Below are 26,469 nucleotides of genomic sequence, written 5' to 3' on the forward strand. Positions count from 1 at the left end.
TGACGCGACCTAGGTACTAATCGGGAGCCGCGCCGCCCCCATCGCTCCCCGTACATGCCGTCCAACCTTATCAAAACGTATCACAAATATTCATGGTCAACTGGCTGCGTTGGGCACGCTTTTGAATCTCATGGGCCAAGGCCAGTCAACAGCCCAGTCGGGCTCTAAGGACTCGAACGAGACAAATGCCACAAAGAAAGATTTCTATGAGCTTCTTGAAGTAGAACAGAATGCCTCGCCAGAAAAGTTCGTTCCAACAACCCCAGTAGCAGAAGGATTCGGGTACTGCTGACACTGCTTACAGGATCAAGAAGGCCTATAGGAAAAAGGCTCTAGAGCTCCATCCCGACAGAAATTTTGGAAATGTAGAAGCAGCGACGAACTTGTTTTCAGAAATCCAAGCGGCCTACGAGGTATTGTCGGACCCCCAAGAGCGATCATGGTATGACTCGCACCGTGATGCCTTCTTGGGGACCGGCGGCGGAAATGGAACGACTGCTTATTCCTCTAATACACGCATGATGACTGCAGCCGACATCTACAGCCTATTCTCGAGATTCAGTCCACAGATGGATTTCACTGACACACCAGATGGGTTTTATGGTGGCCTCCGTGAGACATTCAAACAACTTGCGCTGGAGGAAGAGATGGCTTGTCGCGCAGAAAATATAAATATTATTGAGTATCCGTCATTCGGCTCTTGCAATGACGAATTCCAAAGCATACGCGAATTCTATGCTGTATGGGGAAGCTTCTCGACCAAAAAAGCCTTCTCATGGAAGGATGCATATCGGTACTCAGAGGCTCCAGATCGTCGGGTCCGTCGATTGATGGAAAAGGAGAACAAACGTTTACGAGAAGGTGCTATTCGTGAGTTCAATGAAGCCGTCAGGTCGCTTGTGGCCTTTGCGAGGAGGCGAGACCTCCGCTATAGATCTCACAGAGATAGCCTGTCGCAACATCGCAAAGAACTCCGTCAGTCGTCCGCTACCCAAGCGACAAGGTCACGGACAGCAAATCAAGCAAGGTTACGCAACCATGTCCTACAGCATTGGGCAAAGTCTGAGGAGCCTGAGGAAGGCGTGGCAGAGGACTCCGGAGAAGAAAGTGATGCAGAGCATTTCGAGTGCATTGTCTGCCGCAAAACCTTCAAAAGCCAAAATCAATTTCATGCGCATGAGCGCAGCAAAAAACACATAAAAGCTGTGAAGCAGCTACGCTGGGAAATGAAAATGCAGGATGAGGAGCTTAATTTGGGGGATGCGGTTGATGGTAGTGACGGAGAGCCAGCAGCTGAAGATGGCTTCCCCAAAGATATCACAACTGACATATCGCCGGTGGGATATGGAAAGTCTCCGGATATTCCCAACGACGAACCATCGCCCAGTAACTCAACGATGGATGCCAGCCACAACATATGGTCCAATGAGACAAAAAACCTGAGGCGAGACTCGAGCCCAGACCGTGGGACTCAGGACTCAATCGTTCGCGATGACGAGACTGACTATGCCCCCAGACAAATCTTGGAGCAAAGGCTTGGCCAGGGGGATCCAACAACGAATTGCTCAACGGATAGTCTTGATAGTCTTGATAGTCTAGCTCATAAGCTGTCAACATCGAGACTGGACAAACCAGTCCCCATAAAGATCGGCAAAGCAAAGCAAAAGCGTGCTAAGAAAGCCCAGCTCGCGGCAGAAAGGTCTCAGTACCCAGCATGCACCATCTGCAATGCATCCTTTTCGTCCAGAAATAAACTTTTCTCGCATATCAAGTCGCACGAACAGCGATGACGCTTTATTTGTCGATGTATTGTATGAGAGGGTTGTTCATGTCTTATATTTCAGTACCTATTGCTACGTTATATAGCTTCGTTGATATCCTCTTATATGAGCATTTTAGTCTATCAGTTAGACTATTAGTATATGGCAAAGAGAAAACCTCGCTTTCTAGGTTCACACTGTTCTTGCCGGGTGATACAGTATCGAGTGGATTGAAAAGGGAATCAATCGATCGCTTTGACCAGATCTTAACCTAAGCCCGCTTTCGAGTTCTTCACTACATGTGCAACCGGCAAAAGAATACCCTTATTGTTGGTCGCACCAAGAGCCGTTCCAGTACTCCACCCCATCTTCTCCAGCATAGCCCTTCCTTTGTTTTCGACACCTATTTCGGGCGCCGAGGCGCCAACGACATCACCGTCCATATAAGACACATTTCCATGAACGCTTTTGGTTTTTGCGGATCGGCCTTTTGTTTTGTCCCATCCATTCAACACGCGAGAGCTGAATTTTTCTTTTGAAAATAATCGATCTACTTGCAAAATTGTCGTATGTGTGTATTTTGGTGTCCGGGACGTCTTTGACAAAATGGGGAAGCGAGAAGAGCCCTTGCCTCGAGATTGAGAGGTCAGACGCAGAGCGTGTGCCATATCATGGATGAGCATTCGGCGGTGTTTTGTCATCGGCGGAAGCGACAAGCTGTGGGCACAAAGCGCGTTTGGTTAATCAAGCATCTCGAAGTGGCAAAGCGCATACCTGTTCTTGGGCGACAGCAGAAACAAGCGTATTTCGTGTCTCAGCTCCTCGATTCCTATGCCATCGGCATACCTTGTTTTTAGATCGGGGTCATTCTTGCGTCGACCGAGGAGCCCTTGAGCGCGGAGCTCTTCCCGCTCTTTCTTCTTCAACTTCTTCTTCGACCGATCGGATTTCCAGGCATTTATTAGTTCATCTTCTAACTCGGAATCAAAATCCCCATATGTAAAAAGCTGATTTTTCTTCTTCTTCTTTAGGCTGGATCGATTGAAATCCATGACATCAAGTCCATAGTAGGGATCCTGTTCCAGCGCATCGTCGAAAGCAGTGGCGGAGGCAAATATGTCTCTGTCTGGCTTTGTTCTGGCGGACGCCGACAGACCGGGTTCGTTGGAATAGGTCGCATCTTCCAGCTCTTCTGCCGGCGAAATATCGTAGTGGTCAATGTCAATAATTCCATTTTTGTGGCAGCGCAAATCATGCGAACGAGCCGCCGATGTCACGTCGTTCTCGATGGACTCTTCCTCAATCGAATCACCATCGGGCACAGTATCGTCGTCCATGTGTGCAATATAGTCGGCCAAAATTGCGTCCTCGTCGGATATTCTAGGACTTATGACGCCACTATCATCAAGTTGGATCCAACCGGGAGAATGCTCTTTAAGTGCGACGAACGGCGCAGGATCCGGTGACAAGTCTGTCGATGAGGTAGGCAGTTGAGAACGGTCGGTTCGTCCTTCATCAAATCTCCTTTGCAGATCATCATCAACAATAGTGTCTTGAAAACCGACACGCTGGGCTGACCGTGGCCTGCTCCGCCTACCCCGGAACACTATCTCATCCTCGCTTGAATCTTGCGGTGCAGGGGAAAGTGGCCTGGTAGGAAGCACTTTGTTGACTGTTACTGTAGCTTCTTCCCTTGCTGGGCTGGGACACAGCTGAAGGTGTGAAGTATTGTTCGTCATCGGTGTCGCACTTTCCACCGTGTGAATTGCTTCATTTTGTATTACTCCTTCGGGACTAGGACGAGTAATGGTTTCCTGTGCTGGTTCCAGACTTCCAGCGCTTATAAACTGGACTGCTTGGTGGCGAAGTTGAGTATTGGAGCGCCAGGAGTTACGACCCTCGGTGTTTCGTGCTTCTTCTTGCATGGAAAAGTGGCTTGGTTTCGTACCTTCTCATGATCAGCTGGATCGTTTCACGGTAAACAATACTCTCTTAGGTATGATGGCAAACCATTATGGGCGTTCTTGTTAGTTTTTCGGGATTTTGCCTTGCTGAGGCGAGCCATTGCAGTGTTTCACGGCTAGAGCCTGGGCAGGCCTAGCCGTAATCACTCGAATGCTGGATTAAATGCTGAAGATCCCCGAGATATCGTCCTGCGGGCTAGCGATGTGTAGTTATGAGCGGCGTGGAAAGGCTTCTCGATCAGAATGCGACCAGGATGGACAATATAACGTGTGGTAGTTGAGTTCATCAAAGTGGTGGGCTGGTGCTACTGTGGTGGCGGTACTGTGGTCCAATGTGTCAGTGTACAGTGGCTGTGTCGGAAAGTGGCCTGAGGCACTAAAAGCAGGACCGCAATGTCATACGCCTATTGATCTTCGTTGTTGTTCAACAGGCTGAGTCATGTTTTAGTTAGCTATATCGGTTCTTCTAACCGTTATGGCTTCGAGCTAGCTCAGAGAATAACGTAATTATCAAGTCAGCCGTCCACCCCTAGTCATCCGTCCACCCCACCCAAAATCTCCCCGTATACCAACCCCCTTACTTTGATCATCTACCATGCCACGAAATCAACTCCGATCGCGTCAAGAATTAGTTAAGCAAGAAGGCAGACTTTAACTTATAATAAACATGTTAAAAAATAGTGATATCATGTCTTAGTATCAAGCGGTGGAAGTTTTTAAAGTCCCGCGCAGTATACTCCGAGATTAACTTAATAGCCATGAATTCAGGCAAGAAGTCCGTAACTATAATTTAAAGCTATCTAAATCTCAAGAAAATTATCTAGTATAATAGATAGTATCTAGGGATAAGCACGGCTGCCCCCCAAGGCCTGCCCATGTGCAGGAAATAGCTAATATAATCCTCCAAACTGAATCTGATACCTCCCCTAAACCTGTCAGTAGAAACTGGGTTACTAACTTCCTAAAGCATTATCCAGAACTCAAATCCTGCTTTGCAAGGCACTATAATCAGCAGCAAGTATAGTACAAGGATCCCAAGGTTATTAAAAAGTAGTTTTATAATCTAAAAGAGATCTACAATGAGAAAGGGATCTTGCCTATAGATATCTATAACTTTAATGAAACTAGCTTTGCTATAGGTCTTATTATAACTACTCAAGTAGTTACAAGGCATGATATACCAGGTAAACCTTATCTAATTTAGCCAGGAAGCCATGAATAGGTTACTATAATCAAGTATATTAACTCTAGGGGATAGTTAGTTCCCTCTACCATTATCTTTAAAGGGAAAGTCTTTATAGAGGGATGGTATATAGAACATGGCTTGCCAGGTAATTAGAGGATTAAATTAAGTAATAATAGATAAATAATAGACAAGATGTGGGAAGCAGTTCACTGATGTGTCATGAAGTAGTTGTTGATGAAAGCTAGCTCGAAGCCGTGACGGCTAGAAGAACCGATGTGGCTGACTAAAACATGACTCAGCCTGTTGAACAAGAAGAAAGATCGATAGGCGTATGACACAAGATAGGCCTTTAGTAGCTCTAAAATTACTTTATTCCTGTAACTACTCCGCGTATAGTTAGCCGATATTAATTACTTATCTTGGACAGCCATGGGAGCTATTTAATGCCTTAATTTAACAAGATATATAAGGATAATAATATAGTATCTCTCTGCATGCCTTCCTATTTATCCTATCTTCTTTAACCGCTAGATATTGGTTGTTTTGGCCCCTTGAAGCGTGCGTATAGAGGCCTTATTAAAGTAAAATCATGCCTCAGGAAATACTATATTAACAAGTTTGACTTCTTGGAGGCCTATCCCCGTGCCTACCAGAGTATTTTCAATAACCTGAATATCTAGAGCGGCTTTACTACTGCAGGAATTAATCTATATAATCCTGATAGAGTTCTTAGCAAGCTTTATATATCACTTTCTGTAAGGGGACGTAAATAGATGGATCTTCCTATCTAAACGTGCCGTATGTACAAGAAGGAATCGCTGAAGAAGAGAACAGATCAGGAGGGGCATACAGAAGGTAGAGGGGCAGGAACCACGTGACCACAGCCGCGTAAGCTACGCGGTGCATGTTATGGGATCAACCCATAACACTTTCTACCCTAATACCCCCCCTAATAGCTAGCGGAGGATCTAGTACCTCCTTTACACTTGCTATACCTTATATAGTTTGTCAATTACGCCGGAAGACTTTATTACTTTAAAGTTCTATACAGAGGGCCTCCCACACGCTTGTTAATGATACTATTAGCTATCTAGAGCAGTTGCAGAAAGGCTTTAAAGTTACTCTATATAACAAGGAATTTCTAGCTCGTGAAAACTGCCTTCTGCGCCTAGAAAGTATAAAGGAGAGGCTTAAAAAATAATAATCTGGGCGCTAAATAATACCTAATAAAGGTATCTTAGTACAAGAGGCAAGGGATCTAATATCACGGAGAAATAAGTAATTAAATAATAGAAGTTCCCTTCCTAATAGTTCTGCTCTGGAGTCTTCTTCCGCGCCAAGATAATATCTACTAATATATTCTAATTATAATACTTTAGGCTATTTTAGAACAAGATATCCTGTACCTAGTTATCTATAAGTTATTTCCTAATTTGAAAAATTGCGTTGTCGGGGATAGCTTCAAGTTCGTTGAGCGCCGCTCATTTTGGTGCGGTGGTGTCATACGCCTATCGATCTTTCTTCTTGTTCAACAGGCTGAGTCATGTTTTAGTCAGCCACATCGGTTCTTCTAGCCGTCACGGCTTCGAGCTAGCTTTGATCAACAACTACTTCATGACATATCAGTAAACTGCTTCCCACAGTAGTAGTATATCTAGAATCGTTCAGGACTGCCTTCGTTTTGATTCAATATCTATTTCCTATTATAATTAATAATGATTCTAGGTTTCTGACGTCAAATCCTCGCTTCAGGGTCTATCTCCAGGCGAGATTATAGATATATTGGGTCCCTCTAACTATCTACTACACAGCTTCGCTGAACTGGGCCTCCATGATAGCAAGTACCTCTACTTTACTATAGCCAAGTTCCTGCTGAAGCAAGCTAATTAACTAATTTATTAACCTTGCCCTGCTCTTCCCCTTTATCTCTACCTCTCCGAGCTATTCTATAATTATATTCTTTAAACTACCTACAAGAAGTCATGTTATATACTCTAAACAAGCAAACTACTACCTCTTTCTGCTAGGTTCTAGTATTTATTCCTTAGTAGCTTTATTATTAATTACTAATATCTGATTAATTATCTCTATATTTAGGCGAGTTAGCTTATTAGTTACAAGTATACTACTATTAACAGCCTCCATAGTAGTTTACTAGCAAATTTACAGGGTAAATAATCTATTTATTCTCTTACCTAGCCTCTACTCTTCCTCTGCCTGCTTCTACTAAGAATACTGCTTTTCCTGCAGACTGGGCCCTTAGTTAACCTGCTATTTATTAAGCTATTCAGGAATTCTATTAGCTAGTAAAGGCCTTGAAAATTAATAATTCTAATAGCTTTTTTAACTAGATCGCGGTTAATCTACTACCTGAAACTAATAATACTAATCCTATAAACCTTTTTAGATCTTCTAGCTCCTACTGCTCGAGATCTTCCTCTATTATATCCGCTGCTTTAGATCAAGCGGGTTAAAATAAAGTAATATTACTAAATATATTATATATTAATTATCCTGCTTCAGAAGGCATGTCTGGTAAACCAGCCCTTATTTCTAATAAATATTTATTAACCCTTCCTTGTTTATTATTGCCCGATCCTATCTCTAATCTACTAATTATTCAAGCTATAAACTACTTTATAGATAGTTAACTACTTTATTATCCTTAAAAGTAATTAAATATACCTCGGTCCTGTTTTACTTTATTAGCTGTCTTGATTTACTATTATTCTACTTTATATAATAGCTTTAATCCTTACTACTAGACTATAAATATCAAGTTACCTACCTTGCAATTAGCGTGCTATATAATATCTAGTAGCCTTGGTAACTTCTAGTCAGGTAACCCTGCTTTTAATAGCTCTTAGATAACTTAAAATAGCTAACTAGCTATTAGTTTTTAACCTCTATTAAATTTAAATACTAAACCTAAACCTACCTTTACTAATATTATAAGAATACTCTAATAAACTAATACCTAAATAAAATAGCTTAAGGTATACTTCTAAGCTTAAAATATTATAGGCTAGCCTGCTTTATTAAACCCTATAGTAATTTAATTATAGGGTTCTAGTTAACTAAATATACCTATATTTATATATATTCTGCTAGCTAATACCAATACTTAGTAAACTAATAATTAAAAAACTAATAAAATTGGTTTTTTCTGGCCTGATGTAGCGAATTGGGACCCGACAGGCCTATAGTGAAGTATGGAAGTGGATAAGTTTATGCTATTCAGAGACCGCCGGAACTTAGGGAAAAAGCTAAGCAGAATTATTAAATAATTATAATATAAGTATAGATAAACTTGGTTATTAATATTAAATTCAACTAATTTATACTTATAATTATAAATAATTTTTATTTATATTATAGTATATTTCAGTACTTTATCCATGTTAGATTATATAGTAAAATTTGATTTAAATATAAAAATATATCTTAATATATCTCAAGGTATACAGAGGTTAATTCTAAATAATAGTTTATATAATATTTTTTATATAATCATGCTTGTTGCACGCATGGCCTGATATTGAGGTGTTGTCGCCATCAAGGTGCGTTACTAGTGATTACTCATATCTTAGTCAGCGATCCCGCTTCTTCTGTGGGTCCGTCCCTTTCGAGATAGGGAGACAACATCTATCTCATGAAATCAAACCATACGTTTAACAATGCTCTTTAACTTATTAATTATTAATATAATAAATAATATCTAAGTTAACTAGGCGATACCTTGTATAATTATATAATTAGTTTACCTATTAGATTAGGGATAAAATACTATAATAAAATATTACTTATAGTATAAAGTATAAAATATCCTTGTTAAAACTTAAATATAAACCTTTAGTCTTAATCTAATATAAATCCTCTAGGTAAACCCTAGTTATATAATATTATATACTAGGCTAGGGTAAAACATTATTTAGTAATCTAGGTATTTTCCCCTGGTATTAAACCTACTTGTTTTATAAACTTATTAATAATAACAAGTAATATATTAAAAGTATTAATATTAGGATTATTTAATAGGGAGTAACTAAATATATTATCTATAGGGTTAAAGTAGTTTCTTAGGAGAGTTAATATAAAATCTATAGAAATAAAATTAAATAATATAGGGTAAAGTATAATTAGCTAAAGCTAGTTATATAATTAATAATAATATATTTAATTTTCTAAATATATCAGATACTTTAAGATATATTTATATAATATATATTAATTATAATATAATAAGATACTTTTTATATATTTAAGATATTTATTAATACCTTAATAATTAGAATTATTATAAATTATTTTAAAAAGCTTATAATATAGAGCAAGATAAGTATAGCTAGGGATCTAAAATAAATTAGTATCATGATTATCCTAAAAAGTTTATAAAATTATTAAAGTATAGTAATCCTTAAGAATATTTAAATTAAATATATTCTTTAAATTTATTTAAGAATTTAATACCCGAGATAATACCTTAGTTATTTATAGAAATAGTTATAACATAAGCTTGTAATTTATCAAGATCAAGTATAGAAAGGTTAACTATCCTACCCTTACAAGGTAAATATAATAAGGTATTAGGGATAATATTATCCTTGCTTAATTTATAAAAAAAATTAATATAGAATTATTAAATAAATTAACTTATTTTAACCAGGTATAGGTTTATTTTCTGAAAAGTAATAATATTAAATAAAGTTTATTTAGTAATACTATAAATTAATAAATAATTAGTATAGATAATAATACTATTCTTGGCTACTTTAACAAGATAATAAATCTTCTATAATAACTAAATTAAATATAAGACCTCTAGCTTAATTAGCTAGTAAACTTTTTTTAATTTAGTTAGAGAATAACTTAGAAATATAATTGTAAGGGGGCGTAAATAGATGGATCTTCCTATCTAAACGTGCCGTATATACAAGAAGGAATCGCTGAAGAAGAGAACAGATCAGGAGGGGCAGATAGAAGGTAGAGGGTCAGGAACCACGTGACTATAGCCACGTAAGCTATATAATGCATGTTATAGGATTAACCTATAACAGTACCCCCTTCTTACTTAGGCCCCTGTACAAAGCTATCTAGCACGGAGGGTAGAGAGGGTAGGACTAGGAGCTATAACTTTAAGTATAGGGGCAGGTTTAGTATATTTTATATAATTAGATATCTAGTAATTACTTGATCTATAGTATAAGCAGAGGTTATTATCATGATAATAAGTATAGCGCGAGATAGAGGTAGAGGCAGAAGAGGCTAACAAAGGTAAGGTAGATCAAGATAGCTAGGCTAGCTAGGCTAGCTAGGCTAGCAGGGCTAGCAGGGCAGGTTTATTAGTAGAAATCTAGATAGGATCTATATCTATTCAGTCTATATTCTGGTTCAAAACTAGTTAGTGTTTAAAAGTAAATTTCTAGGTAGGGTAGTTATATTAATCAGCATGCTAGATAAGTTTAATATATTTATTATATAAGAGGTTAAAGATAGAGTTATTTAAATATTCCAGGGTCTGGTAGAGGTTAAGCCAGAGCCCCTAATATAGTATAATTATATACAAGATATCTAGCTATAAACTTATATTAGCTTTATATAAGAACCTTTTAAACCAGGTAAAGTAAACTATAAATAATTTATTATCTCTTTACTATATAATTAAAAATTATTATATAGCTTTCTGCTATTCTTAAAGGTTATAATATAATTATTAAAAAAGGAGAAAATAACCTCAGGATCTTATTACTAGTTATTTTCTATAGACTAGTAGAGGTATAAGACTAAAACCTGTTATAGCTATTCTAATTAATCTTATATATAATTAAAGGTATTAGCTCCCGAGAGCTAGTCAGATTAGAGTTTTATTTTAATAAATAGGAGCTATATATAAAGCATATAGGGCTTATTATTAAAGCAAGGTAGGTCAGGCAAGCAGGTTCTAGGAGCAGGAGTTAATAAAAACTATATATAAAATTATTAAATCTTAGCATGGGAAGTATCAAGGTCTATATATAGTTATTAGATTTCAAGGTACTAATTTTAGAATTATTATAATTTAATATAGTTAGTTCTAAAGTTCTTGCTAGAGCTACTATACAAGTAGTAAAAGAGGGGTCTAGTTGGTTATTTTATACAGGAGAGAAATTTATACAGGCAGATTAGTTTAGGTTAGATTAAATCAGGTCAGGTTAAATTAGGTTAGGTCAGGTCAGGTCAGGTAAGTAATTCCTAATATAAGGGGGTATAAATAGATAGATCTTCCTATCTAAACATGCTATATATACAAGAAGGAATCGCTGAAGAAGAGAATAGATCAGGAGGGGCAGATAGAAGGTAGAGGGGCAGGAACCACGTGACTATAGCCGCGTAAGCTACGCGGTGCATGTTATGGGATCAACCCATAACAATAATAGGTTATATTTATATTTAAGATAATAATATAGACTAGTCTTTATAACTCTAGTTATAAAATATATTTAGGTAATAAATAATATTATTAGAACCTAGGATTAATATATCAAGGTTAATATAGAATATATATTCAGGATTTTAGTTTTTAAAATTTAGATTAAATATTATTAAATAAAGTAATTTTTTTTTAGGATAAATTTAATTAAATAAATAATTTTTATATAATTTTTGCGAGTTTATCCCTTGAATAAAGTACTTTCTAATAATATAGTCTTGTAATCTTAGAAAGGTTAAATCCATTTAATATAATTCTTGATTTTTAAATAAAACTAGCTAGTTAAACTAGTATAATACTCAAGATCCTTAAGTATTCTAGGGAAGTAGAGCATGAGGATAGCTTTAAGTTTTTTAATTAATATAATTAAACCTAGTAAGTTAACTCTTTGGCCTAGTAACTAGACTAATAGAAATCTTAAGAAAGTTTTTAATAATTTAATTTTAATATTAAAGTTCTAAAATTTCAAGAAAACTATAGCTAGATATTTAAGGTAATTATTTAATATATAAGATATAATAACTATATTATTAATATAAGTATAATAAAAGGATTTAAAATTATATAAATATCTATTTAGTATTATATAAAAGGGACTAAATTAATAAACCTTATAATTATTATATTAAAGACCTCCTATTTTCTATAATTAATTATAATAAGCTAATTTTAATAATTATATTAAACTAGCTATTAATAAAAGAACTTGGCCATGTTAATAATAAGGATATAGCTATAATTATAAATAAATATTAATATTAATCTCTTGCTATATAGGTATAAAATAATAATTAGGGATTATTTCCTTATTTACTCTATATAAATTAATAATAATATACTTTTTATTAACTATTTCTGTTATTTCAGGTTAAAAACCAGGCAGTAGACTATAAAAATAAAGAAATTAATAAAAGTATAACTAGTTATTATTTTAAGCTTTCTAGTATTAACAAGAGGGTCTAAGGTCTTGTTAATTAAAACTTAACCTTACTTAAATTAGTAATAGATATAGAATCACGGGATATATTATTCCTAGCTTTCTTTAAGGGGTATCTCTATTTATTATTTTTTAGGAATATTAATAATACTTATATTTAATTTATTAGCCTAAATATTGGAAGATTTGATATCTTAATATTAATTAATAATATTATAATTACCTCCATGACAAATAGTAATACTATTAGATAATATAATAGCCTTATCTAATAAGATATTATACTTAGATAATAATTTTAATAATTTAATATATTTAGAGTTTTCTATTTATTTCTTAATTAATTTCTTAATAATATAGTAGGCCTGCTCTATTTAATATTTAATATATTAATAGTATAACTTTAGGGGGCTTTTATCAAGGCTTTATTAAAATATAAAAATATTTCTATAAATGTAAGGGGGCAATATGTTTGTGCTAAACTATACCGCGCCGTATGTACATGAAGGGTTCGTTGAAGGAGGAAAAGATAGATAGTCGTGTGTGGAAAAGGTAGGAGGTAAGCGAGGGTGGGTCTTCGTACGAGGTCACATGATGACCGAGTAACAACAACTGAAGAGGTGCCTCGTACGAGGAACCCATAACAATAAATAAATATAATAATATTAATTCTCGTGTAATAAATAATAATATAGTTTAAATCTAATAATATAATCTTATTAATAGCCTGAATAAATAATAGCTTACTGTTAACAAGATATAGATAAATAATAATCTTGCTATTAAGTTAATTAAACAGGATAATTAAAAATAGCTTAAAAATAAAATCTTATTTATCTAGTAAGGTTTTCTTTACTTTAACTAGAATATAGCCTATAGAATAAGCAAGTAGAAGATAGGATTATTATATATAAATTGTTATCTTGGTAATTTAATAGGGTTTAGTATAATAGTAAATAAGAAAGGTTAGATTTTAGTATAACTAAATAATACTAATTTCTTTATTATAATTAAGAATAATTTTATGGTAATTTAGTATCTCTATACTAAGTAATAGCGTGGTACTAATCTTATTAATAATTATAGGAAAATAGACCAGGTATATAATATAAATATTAGAATTATATATTAAATTAATATTTCTAATATAAATTAAATAAGCTATCTTGCTAATTATTACCCCAGGGATTAACTAAAAGAAACTAGTATTATTAATTAACTAAGAATATCCTGTATTAAGGTAGATTTCTTTGTAAGATTTAATTATATTTAATTTAATTATAGTAATAGTACTTTTTCAAGTATATAGTAGTAATATATCAGGTACTGTTAAATTCCTAGGTTTAATAATATAAATTTTTAATAATAAAATAATAAAACTTAATATATAATAATATTAATATTAATCTTGCCAGGGTATGAAGTTTTTAGGTATTTATATAATAAATTATTTAATATAAAACTCGTGTTATAGTTCAAGCAAGTAATAATAATCTTAGTAATACTATTAATAATATTCCTAGTATTATTTACTATTAAAAAGGGCTTTATATATTAGTATTTAGTCTTAAAAACCTTAAAGTAACTATAAAATATATTTTTTTATTCTTTAATATTATTAAAGTCTTGATCTTTAATTATGCCCTTAATAAGAGATTTACTAATATAGTAAGTATTAGAAATATTAATATTATAATATTTAATAAAAGCTCGATAGGCTAAGTATTCAGGTTAAATAATATCTTAATAGATAGTTTTATATTAAAGCTAAGTTTAAAATTAAGATTATTTAATAATAAAAGCTTTAGTATCAGGCCTCTAGTTCTAATATTATTAATTATTTTAAGTATACTTATTTACAGGGGGCCTATTATATAAAAACCTTGAGGAGGTATTTATATTTAAGTTTAACTATATTTAAGATTACTAGTAAGGTTATTATAACTATTATAGCCTGAAAGGTCTCTAATACCTATACTAGGCTTGGTTTAGTAGATAAAGCAGTAGTTAGTAATATAGTAAATATATTAGGTTATAGGGAAACCTGGAATAACTATATAGCTAGTAGCTAGGATAATTAGCTTATTATTAATAACTATTACTTCAGGGACTTTGGTAGTAATTCTAGTTTCAATTTATAGGTTTAGGACTATTATTACTAGTACTAGAAAGGGTAAAACAGGAATTTTATTAATTATAAACCTTTATAAAGATATTTTGCTAAAGATACTATTATCCTTCAAGATTCTCAAGGGACTAAGCTATTATAATATTAATAGTTAATTCAGGGATAATATATTATAAGTATAGAATAAATTAATTCTAGATTATATTTATCTAGTTAAAAGAGCTAGTAATCTCAGTAATATAATAATAATATATAATATCTTTAGTATTTAAATATCTAGGGAGATTTACTATTCTAAATATCTTTATAAATATAGGATAAACAGGTAAGCTTCTACAGGGTTATTTATAAGCTAGGTTTAAAATATTTAAGTAAGAATTTAAGCTAGCCCTCTTCAAGCAAGCTATAATATAAGGCTAGCTTTTTGATCTTAGTAAGTTAAAAAATAAATTAATATAATATAGATTTATATAAACAAGCATATATATTAGCTTGGGCTATATCTTCTCCTTTATAATTAATAATATTATATATCTAATTAGTAAAGATATTTATATCCTTATAATATATAATATTATTAATTTATTTTATAATAATATTATTTAATATATCAGGCCAGAAATATCTAGTCTTTTCTATTTTTTATATTTTAGTATAACTATTATTATTAGTAATAGGAAAGGGAATAGCTATAATCTATAAAATATTACCAGGATCTGAAGGATTAGGACTAGTATAGTAGCAAGAATAAGAATAATAACCCGGGTATTATCTAAATAAAACAGGTTAGGAAGGTTACTAGCTTAGATATTATTTAATAGCTTATAAATAAATATCTATTATAGCTTGGTTATTATCTATTAAAGCTTATATTTATTATAGTATTTATATTAGATTAACTATAGTAGGCTATGCCTTGTTATATGATTTATAAGTAGGGAATTTAAAGTTTTAAGTATTATTTAAAAAGTTACTATAGCTAAAACTAGCAGTATTATTTCCTGATATAGTATTATAATATTAGGTTTGATATTATTAATTTAATTAAAATTATAAATTAGGAGGTAAGACAGGTTAATATCCTGTAATATAAAGTAATTTATTTAGCTATTATTAATAAATAGCTTACTAAGGCTAAGCTTGGAACTAGAGCTTAGACTTGATTTAGATTAAATATTAAAAGTATTAAATTATTATTAAGAGAATATAAACTTTTTCTTAGAAGGCTTGTAATTACTTTAAGTAGTGAATTAACTTGCAGGTTAAATAGTAGGTAAATTAGTTAATAAAAAATTAATTAATAATAAAATAAGTATTACTAGTATAGCTAGTATAGCTAGTAATATATAGCATAGAGATATAGCCCAAGGGGGTAAAGTAATATTTTAAGGTTTATTATATAATTGATTAATTTTATAGGATATATCTATATATAATTCTTATAATTTAAAATATATTTTATATATTTTAATATATTTAACTAGCTTACGGGGTTGCTTACCACGAGATATTAATATTATTGAAGTAAGGTAGGAGTATAGAGTATAATTAAATAGTTTAATAAGGTCCTTGATATTATAATTAATATAGTTATTACTAATCTAGTCAAGATACTTGCTGGTCTTGTTAATATAATAAATACTAACTAGCTATAAGAATTCCTTAGTAACTAGGTATAGAACTAAATATTCAAGACTTTAATTAATAGGAAATTAATAGTACTTAGCTAAAGCAGGCTAGGGAGATAGAATAATAAAATATTTAAAGAAGTTAAGTATATAAGTATTGAATTTACTAGTATATAAGCTACTAGAGAATTAATATACAGAAAGTTAGTATACTAGTTCTTCTAAATATAGTAGGGAGCGAGGATATTTTGATATTAGTAAGGTGTAGCGAATTGGGACCCGACAGGCCTATAGTGAAGTTTGGAAGTGGATAAGTTAATGCTATTCAGAGACCGCCGGCGGCAGGAGCTAACTACTTATACTAACTAAGAACTAAGTTATCAGGGATAACTAATATAGTAAACTATATATACTATATAATAGTCCCCTTGATTAAATAAGGTAATAAATCAGGTAAGTAATACCTGATAAGGCAGTTATAATAAATAGTAATTAAAAATAAAGAAAGTTAAAAGCTATATAAGTAATAAAAGAAAGATTATAGCTAGTATATAATTCCAGGTATTATGCCTAGAATAAACTATTTATTAATCAAGAAATTAAGTAATAGTTAGATATTATATTTTAGTTATTTTTTTATATTAGCTATATTTGCAAGTTCTAACTTTATATTTATTCTTAGGTAGGTAACTATATTATAATTTAGGTTAAATATTATAAATATTATTAGTATTTTTTTTAATTTATATAACTTTACTAGACTAATAAAGCTATAATTTATATAATAAAAATATTTATAGTTTATCTTTTTCTTTAACTTTATAGTCTACTTTATATTTTATAACTAGTTCTGCTATATCATTAAGAAATATATAATAATACTATATATTATATCTAGGATTATAGCCAAGCTATTTCACGAGATATTTAGGGCTAGAGTTAGTTATATATTTTATAATAAAATATTTAATTTTATAGGAGTAGTATTTCTTTATATTTTAATATATTAAATTAAAAAAATAAAGGATTAAGTTATTCTTCTTATTTTTAATAAAAATTAAGTTATTAAAGGTACTTCTCTAAGTATATAACTAATATAATAGGATATAAGTACTACTTACTTAGGAAATCTAGATAATATATAAGAAGTTTAACTTATTTAATAATTTTAAATAATCCTGTAAATTAACTTAATAGCTTCTTGTTAAATATAGCTTTAATAATATATCCTTTATATAGTTATAGTCTAACTTACTTACTAATAATAAAAAATATTAAAATATATCCTGTATTATACCTGTATTTTATTATTATCTAGGTAAGTTTAATTACTTTAGCTATATTAATTTAATATTTAAAAGACTAGACTAGTATTATTCCTGATAGGTTAATATCTATTAAAGACTTTAGGTATATACTATATATAAATTTATATAAAGTATAGCTAGTACTAGCATTTATAAATATATTTAAAATAGATTAAATATATAGAAAGGCTTTGACCTAGTTAGTAATATATTTAAAAAATATTATAATATATTATAAAAAGATTTTAACTATCTAGTTTATTTTTTTATTTTAACAATCAGATTATATATACCAGGTTATAATATAATAAATTTTAATATATAAAAACTTAAATAATTCTTTCTAGAATTTAAATATAAACTTTAGGTTTTTATTATTAATAATAATTTAAGAAAAGCCCTAATTAGTAAACTAAAAATACTTAAGTATTATAGCTATCTAGTCCTTGGTAATTTAAATTATTTTTCCTGGGATTAACTATTTCTTTTTATAAATAGGTATATTATTATTATTATTATATTATATTTTTTTTTGGTCTTGGGCAAGGCGGTTATAATATTAATAGATATTATATAAAACAGGATAGGAGGGGCAAAGATTAACTATAATATATTATATAGTTTATATCTTATCTACTAGAGGTATTTATTATAATATTTAATTTATTTTTTAATTTTATAGTATTTTTTATAGAAAATAATAGATTATAAGTATTCTATAATATAGGTAATTCCTGTATAACTATTATAATTATATATCTTTTATATTATATCCTTCTCTATAGAGTATAGTAAGTATAAAACTTCTGTTATGAAGCTATTAAACTAGTATTTAACTAAAAAGATTAAACCTTCATGAGGGCCTTGTATAATAAGTTAATAAAGTAATTAAACTAGATATAATAAGGTCTTATTTACTAGTAAAACTTTTTTAGCTTTATACTATTTTAAATTAATATTATATTTTTTAGTAATCTTTACTTTAAAACTTATCTAAATATATTACTATAAGTATTAATAAAGGTATAAGGGTTATACTAGTATATAAAATATTTAGGGAATATTTATTATTTTCTTGCTTAATATATAATAAGAGTCTAGATAATATATATAAAATAATATTAATCTTGCCTAGCTTGTAAAAAATATTAAGCTTAAATTATTATAAATATATTAATACTTATATTAGTTTAAAGTTTAATTTCTAGGGTAATAATATAGTTAATATATATTAATATATAATATTTACTATTACTAAATAATTAGTAAATATTATAATATTTATATAATATATTTTTATTATATAATAAAGTTTTTATATAGCCTGGACTAGTCTAGATATCTCAAGTTCTATTAACTAGTATTATATTTTAGTAATACTTGCTATTTAACTAAAAAAGAGAATAGGTTTAACCTGATTTTATAATAATAATTAAAGAATAATAGTAATAAAGTTAAGCTTTAGATTTCTTTTTATATAAAAAATTATTATTCTAATATATAATTTACTAGCATTAATATTAATATAGAGGTTATATAATATTAAATAATAGATTAATATAGTTAGGCTCTTGAAATATAATTATATTATATTAAATATTTTAATTTTTATTATAGTTAAGGCTTTTAATTTTACTCTAGATATATATCTTTTTTTAGTATACTTTTTTCCTTTAAAATTAAGGATAGACTTAGAAAGGTATTTTTTTTATCTTATAGTAGCTTAATTTTTATTATATAATAGGATATATAGCTAGATAACTAGTTAATTATGTCTATATATATCTTAAGGTTAGAGAGGGTCTCCAGGAATTTTAAGCTAATTAATATTTTTTATTTATTTTTAATAATAATTAAAATTAAAATTAAAATATTTTATTCTAGTAATTTAATAGTTAGAAATCTAAGAAAGGTCTTTTTAGTAAAAAAAATAATTTAAAGTTCTTAGTATCTAGCAAAAAATCTATCAAGGTATTCTAGATACTTATCTAGTATAGCTAAATAGGTTATAAAATTATTAATATATATATAAATAAACTTGTGTAAATCCTAGAAGTATCTATCTATATTTTATTAAATATAAGAAATATTATTAATAAATCTTATTAAATAAATAAGTAATGTTTCCTGCTATCTATAGGTTATTATAGATATAAAATAGTATATAGATATATATAGGGGTTATTAATAAAATACAGAAATAATATTATATATATTTATATAATTATAGCCAGCTATTACAGTAATAATTTTAGTTTATATTAGTAAAGAATATATATCTTTAATTACTTATTTATTAAGATCATGAATATCCTAGACTAGTCTACTTGAGTATTTATTAACTTTATCAGGCTTCTTTATTATAAATACTAGCTATTTAATTATAATAAAACCTGAGGTTTATTTTTTTTTATATATATATAGCTTATTATATACTATATCTATATACTTTTAGTTATAGGGAGCAAGCAGATAAACTTTTATTATATATTTTTTAAAGTATTTATGCTATCTAGGCTTAAACTTTATATATATATAATTAGATTTAAATATATTAACAAGGTTTTTATTAAGTTAAATATTACTATATTTCTATATTAATACTTTATAGTATTATACTATATTGGTATTACTATAAACTATAATACTTAATTATAATTTTATCTATATATTTAGATTAGTTTATAATAATATAATAGTATCATAGACTCTAGGTAATAGTTTAGCTAGACTAATTATATTAGATTTAATAACTAGTATTCCAGGGCTAATATCAAGCTAATAAACTTTCAAGACTTTAAATTCTAATAGATTTCTAAAATAAATATAGTATTTAATAATGACTAGTAATTCTATATTATTAATTATTACTATATAGGTAAATACTTTGTCTACTATATATATATATATATAATATAATATATTCTTGTTATATAGGCTCAAAGTAGTAGTCTTAGTTATTAATAAATATATTTTAATACTAAATTAGAATATATATAATTATTAGTAATAAAATAATAATATATTTTTTTAGTAAATATTACCTGTACTAGTTTATAGTTTAGGTAAATATTAATTATTAATAGTATAATAATATCTTTATATATTCTAATAATTAGTTATTATTTATCCAGGTTAATTATATAATATTCTAGTCTGAGTATATATATTAAGTAAGAGGTTTACTTTTAATATTTTAGTAATATAGGCTTTAATTATAAGCTTTATAATAATATTATACTAGCTAGATATAATAGACTAATATCTACTAAAATAAAATAATAAAATAAACTTTATTATTTAATTAGTTTTTATTCTTTATAAAAAAAAATGGTTTATATATTACTAGACCTGAAATTTAAATAAATTTTTTTATAAAAATATTTTATTAAAAATAAAGTTAAACCTAAATTAATATAGATAGAGTATAGGGAGCCTTTAGGTTCAAGGTATACTTATATAATAATATATCTCTAGTCACGGAAGCCAAGGCCAGGAGAATAGGAAAAGTTAAACCTAATATTTAAATAATAAATATAATTATAGGAGTATTAGGTTCTAGGTAGAATATATTTATAAAATTATTATATTAAAAAAGATATATATAAAGTATATTATTTAAATTTAATATAGCTATATAGTAATTATATTAGATTCTATTAAGATCAAGTCTATTATTATTTTCTTATTAATTAGCTTTTTCCTTTACTAGATATATTTTATATTTAATTTATTTAGCTAGACCTGGGTCTTTATTATAATATTTATAAGGTATTTTTTTATATTCCTTATTAATATAATAGGACCTTTATTAATATTAATAATATAGCTAGTAATAATTATTATTATTATAGAATCTATTATTATTCTAGTTAGAATAATATAGTAAACTAGTTTAATATACTAGGTAGCTATACCTATAGTTATTATTTTAATTATAATATCTAGTGTGTCTTTTTCCGCGGCCTTGTATAGGAGGTACAGGCCAGAAAGGTTAAATATATTATTAATTTTATATTTAAAAAGGATTTTAATAGTTATTATTAATATAAGGCTTTACATGATACTAGGGCTATATTTTATAGGGTTATAATAGGCTATTCTATCTATACTAGAGAGGTAGAGCAGGGAAAAGGTCCAGCTAGTTATCCTATAGGTTCTATAGGGAAGGATTTAGAGGGTAATTACTATTATAATTACTATAATTATAAGTTTAATATCTTAGGTAGGAAAAACTAGTAGTTATAGCTATAAATTACCTAGGTAGTCTTTAGATACTAAATTAATTAAACTAATTAATTTATTTATAATTAAGTATCTTTATAAACTATATAATTATAATACCTTTAACAGGCTTATTAATTATATATCTAAACTTAATATCAAGGTTTAACCAGGTATACAGGATAAGTAATCTTAATTAAATTTTTTATATTATTTAATATATAATATTATACTTAATATATATAAAGATAAGGGTTTTTTATTTAATATATTAATAATAATATACCTAGTTTAATTTATTCTTTACCAAGCTTAGCTAGCAGGTATCTTAAAATATTTTTTGAGTTATATATATTAATTATTAATAATAACTAAAGTTATTAAATCCCTTTGCTATACTTAATCTAGTTTAATATTATACTAACGCATAGCTTCTCCGCGCAGGTATATTTCTAGGTTCTAGGTAACTAGGGTTACTTCTCTTATTTTAATTATAACTTAAAAGTAGTTTATAAATATATAAATATCCCTAAAGTATTATTTATTATCCTAGTTAATTTTATTACTATAACCCTAGCTGATTAGTATATTAAGGTAGAAGAAGCTAATATTAGCCAGGTATTAGTATATTAACTTGGTAATTATCTTAATAAGGCCTGTTCTATTACTAGCAGTGGTAGTAGGTATATTCTAAGGGCTATTAGTTATTATATTTATATTTAATACTTGCTGAATAATAGCTATTAATATTTATATTTATATAGCAGAAAATCTAAAGGTTTACTAAGTATCAGGGCTAGTCTAACTAGTAGTACTAGAGCCTATTATCTTGGTAATATTAGAAGTTTTACCTAATAAAAAAATTGAATTAGTTATATCTTAATATTCTGTAAAAGAATCAGGGTATATAGATTTAATTTTATCTAGTTTAGGTTTATTAAATAATCCAAGGCCTTGATATAGACTTTTAAATCTTAAGATAAAATTAATATCTATATTTCATGCTAGACCTGTATACTAATTTAGTATTATAAATATTAAAGTGGCTATAATTAGCTAGATATATTATTTAATATATAGGATTAGTTTTTTTATTAGTTTTAAGTCTATAATTAGACCCGAGAGTAGATTATCTAATAATCTTATATTATCTAGTTTAGAAGCTAAAGCCGTATCTAGTTATATATAATTATTAATAAATAATAGATATTAATATATAGTATTATATAGTTAATAACAAGTACTGGTAAACATTTGACCGCTATAAATCCAAGGGTTTAGGTACTTATAGCAAGGGTTAGTTAGGTCTATTATTAGTCTCGTGGCTAATATTTTTTTAATATATTATTTTTTATTTAAATTAACTTTATCCGCGAATCCGTGGCCTGAGGTAGTATAGAAATTATATATATAGGTTACTAGGTCAAATATAATGTTAAGGAATATAGTAAATATTAAGGTTATTATAATTATTATATTATCTTTGATAGAAGGAGCTGGTCATGTAATTTAATTAGATAATATTATAGATTTTAGTAGTTATAGGGTTATAGAGGAAGGTATAAATTAATTAAATTTAGAAAAAATAATCCTTATAGTTTAGGGTCTCAGGTACTGCCTACTTTTATTAATATAATTTATTATATAGAGGGTTTAGTAGGCGCCAGGATATCTTTAGTAATCTAGTTTAACAAGGGTAACTTTAATATAATTTAACATGGAGTTTAAGATAGAGTTCTGTATATTAGTATTATATTATTTTTATATAGTATTAAACCAGTTTAGGTAATAACTCATGTTTAGCAAAGATTGCGGTGTTTATATAATTAGGATTCAAGCTCGGGGGATTAAGGATTTAAAGAATTAATAAAGGTATTAGTATAAATATAGTAGAACTCCTGACTATAAGGCTTTAACAGGGAGAAAGGGAGAACCGGAGATCCCAGGTAACTCCTAGATTAGAAAAAAAAGCAGATATACTACTATTATAGTAAATTAGGACCCGACAGGCCTATATTAAAGTATAGAAGTAGATAAGTTAATACTATTCAGAGACCGCCGGCGACGGGAGCTAACTACCTAATGCTGACTAAGAACCGAGTCATCAGGGATGACCGATATAGCGAACTGTGCACACTGCGTGACATAAGGTAAAGTTAAGGGGTTTAATAAAAGAAATTACTATAGCTCAGAGAGCCTAAGATAGTAATATAGGAGTAATAAAATAAGGTTAGCAAGTATATTTAAACTTGTATAATAGTAAATAAAGCAAGAGCTTGATAAATAAAGTAAATAAAGTAATTTAGAAATTAAAAATAATAAAACTTAATAGGAACTGGATAAACCGGATATACTACTATTATTAAATATATAGTTTAATTTTATAAAATAGATGTTGTTTTTATCTTAAAGGGGACAGACCCGCAGAAGAAATAGGATTGCTAATTAAAGTATAAGTAATTACTAGTAACGCACCTTAATAGCGACAACACCTTGATATCAGGCCATGCGTGCAACAATGTAGGAAGCGGTTCACTGATGTGTCACGAAGTAGTTGTTGATCCGAGCTAGCTCGAAGCCGTAACGGTTAGAAGAACAGATGTGGCTGACTAAAACATGACTCAGCCTGCTGAACAACAAGAAGATCAATAGGCGTATAACAAACAAAGCTTGCCCTGTTAAAAGCTATAATTCCTAGCTATTATAATATACATGTAAATCATTAATCTAGTCCATCTAATTATTAGCTTGCTATTTTTACAGGTCCTTTATCTAATTAACTAACCCTGCTAGAATAGGTTATTTTATTCTATTATACTTTATTTACCTCTGTTAATAGCCCTACTCTTCCCTTTAGCTAGTTACTACTACCTATATTTATTAAACCTTATTCTTTTTTATTATATATAATAAATTAATGCCTGTCAGACCTAGTAAATATATAGCTAAATTAGCTTATTAGCTAGCTATATATTAGTTAATTCTTCTATCTAATAAGAGTAATAAATTTTATAATTAAATTATTTATTTAATTAATTATTTACAAGCTATATAATTTCTGTAAGAAGCGGTTCACTGATGTGTCACGAAGTAGTTGTTGATGAGAGCTAGCTCGAAGCCGTGACGGCTAGAAGAGCCGCCGTGGCTGACTTAAAACATGACTCAGCCTGTTGAACAAGAAGAAAGATCGATAGGCGTATGACAATTTCTACCTAAATTAGCTAAGTATTATACTTACCCCGCGGATTAGGAAATTAGCTGGTTATCCTGCTGTTAAGATATTAAGTAGTTCCTTTAACTAATTAATTAGCTAAACCTTGAGAACCTTCCTAATTTTATTTAGTATATTAACTAATATCTAAATCCTTAAGCTAAACAAATAGATCTAGCTAGACTATTTAGGCAAGTCTCTTATTTAATATCTATTTTATTTACTAGCTTAAAGAGCAAATAGCTAATATAAAGAGATATTATAGATAGTAATATTAAGCTTAAAATGATTACTAAAAATAATAATATTAAAGTTCCAGGTTCCCTGGAATAGCTTAATCTTTTTTTTTACTTTATTTATAGAATAGCTTAATTATATTTTTATACCTAATCCTAGTTCTAAAGATTTACTCGATAATCCTTTTATAATATAGAAAGCTTAACCTTATAATATACCTAGAGGGCTAGATAAATCTAGCCTGTAATATTATTAATCACTTCTTAAGACTATTTAAACTCCCCTTGTTCCAGGAGCTTTCCCTTGACAAGTAAACCTTATTAATAAAATTAAACTTATTAAATAAGTTAAATATATAATTATTGAACCTTTACTAAAATTAATAAATCCTAAATTAATAAACCTTAATTAATTTAGCCTTACTCTTAGTATTTCAAGGAATACTCTTGCTATCTAATTTAACAAGGTTAGAACTTCTTGTTCTTATAGCTTTAAAATTATTTATTAAATAAAATAGCTTTATTTATTTTTACTAGCCCTAGTAATTTAAATATAATCACTACTAATTAATACTAAGAATCTTAAGATACTAGCTTAGTATAAATCCTTTAGTTTCTTGAATAAAATTATATTACTCTCGAGGCCTTATAGTAAGGCCAAGAGGTAATAAATAATTAATTAAAATTAAATAATAAGTCCTAGGATAAAACCTTAATCTAGGTTAGTATATATAAATTATAGCTCTTCTTATTTAAAATACCCCTGTTTTATTAAATTAACTTTTACAGGATTAAGCCCTAGTAAATCTGCTTTAGGGTTAGATACCTTACTAACTATATTATAATTAATTTTATTTCCCTAGTCCTTCTAGTAACCTACTTAACCTATTTAGTAATAAACCTCCTAGTAATAATAATTTTTTTTAATAATTTTTTACTTTACCTAGTTTTCCTGAACCCCCTGGACCTCTATTTAGTAATCTAAATTTCTATAACTATAATTATAAATACTAAGGTTAAAATAGTTTCAGTAGTAGCTAGAAAATTAAGGAAATAGGATATTTCTGGCTAGATATAGCTAATAATATTATAGTAAAATAAATAAGAAATATAATCTACTACAAGAATATTAATATATTTATAGACTGCATGCGTAATATTATTATAGTAAAAAGTAAAGTAATAATTAAATTAAATATTCAAGCTTATTTTCACAGATTAGCTTTTAATTAATTTATTACTTAGCCTAATAAACTACAGAAAATAGCCTTCTATAATAATTTAATTAAGAATAGTTAGCTCTAATCCCTGACTGAGTATTTCAAGCTAAATATACAAGTAGCTTTTTAGAAACTAAGTACTCTATTCTATAGCTATAAAGATATTAAAGCTAGAAAGACCCCGCAAAGTTTTATATAG

General features: G+C 28.8%; 2 protein-coding genes across 2 annotated transcripts; one reads left to right on the forward strand and one right to left on the reverse strand.

Moving 5' to 3' along the window:
* The first annotated feature begins 22 nt into the window (after positions 1 to 22).
* BDV17DRAFT_41767 (putative C2H2 finger domain protein) lies at positions 23 to 2,001 on the forward strand. The gene is made up of 2 exons (XM_073764511.1): positions 23 to 246; positions 305 to 2,001. The coding sequence occupies exons 1-2, from the start codon at positions 131 to 133 to the stop codon at positions 1,788 to 1,790; spliced, it is 1,602 nt and encodes a 533-aa protein (XP_073617415.1). The 5' UTR covers positions 23 to 130; the 3' UTR covers positions 1,791 to 2,001.
* BDV17DRAFT_41763 (putative R3H and G-patch domain protein) lies at positions 1,909 to 4,380 on the reverse strand. The gene is made up of 4 exons (XM_073764510.1): positions 3,771 to 4,380; positions 3,339 to 3,708; positions 2,535 to 3,284; positions 1,909 to 2,477 (listed from the first exon to the last, which is right to left on the reverse strand). Exons 1-4 carry the CDS (start codon positions 3,823 to 3,825, stop codon positions 2,027 to 2,029), a joined length of 1,626 nt encoding a protein of 541 aa, XP_073617416.1. The 5' UTR covers positions 3,826 to 4,380; the 3' UTR covers positions 1,909 to 2,026.
* Between the last annotated feature and the right edge of the window lie 22,089 nt (positions 4,381 to 26,469).

This window comes from Aspergillus undulatus (genome assembly GCF_047715775.1).
Source record: "Aspergillus undulatus strain CBS 261.88 unplaced genomic scaffold BDV17scaffold_14, whole genome shotgun sequence".
Classification (NCBI taxonomy): domain Eukaryota; kingdom Fungi; phylum Ascomycota; class Eurotiomycetes; order Eurotiales; family Aspergillaceae; genus Aspergillus; species Aspergillus undulatus.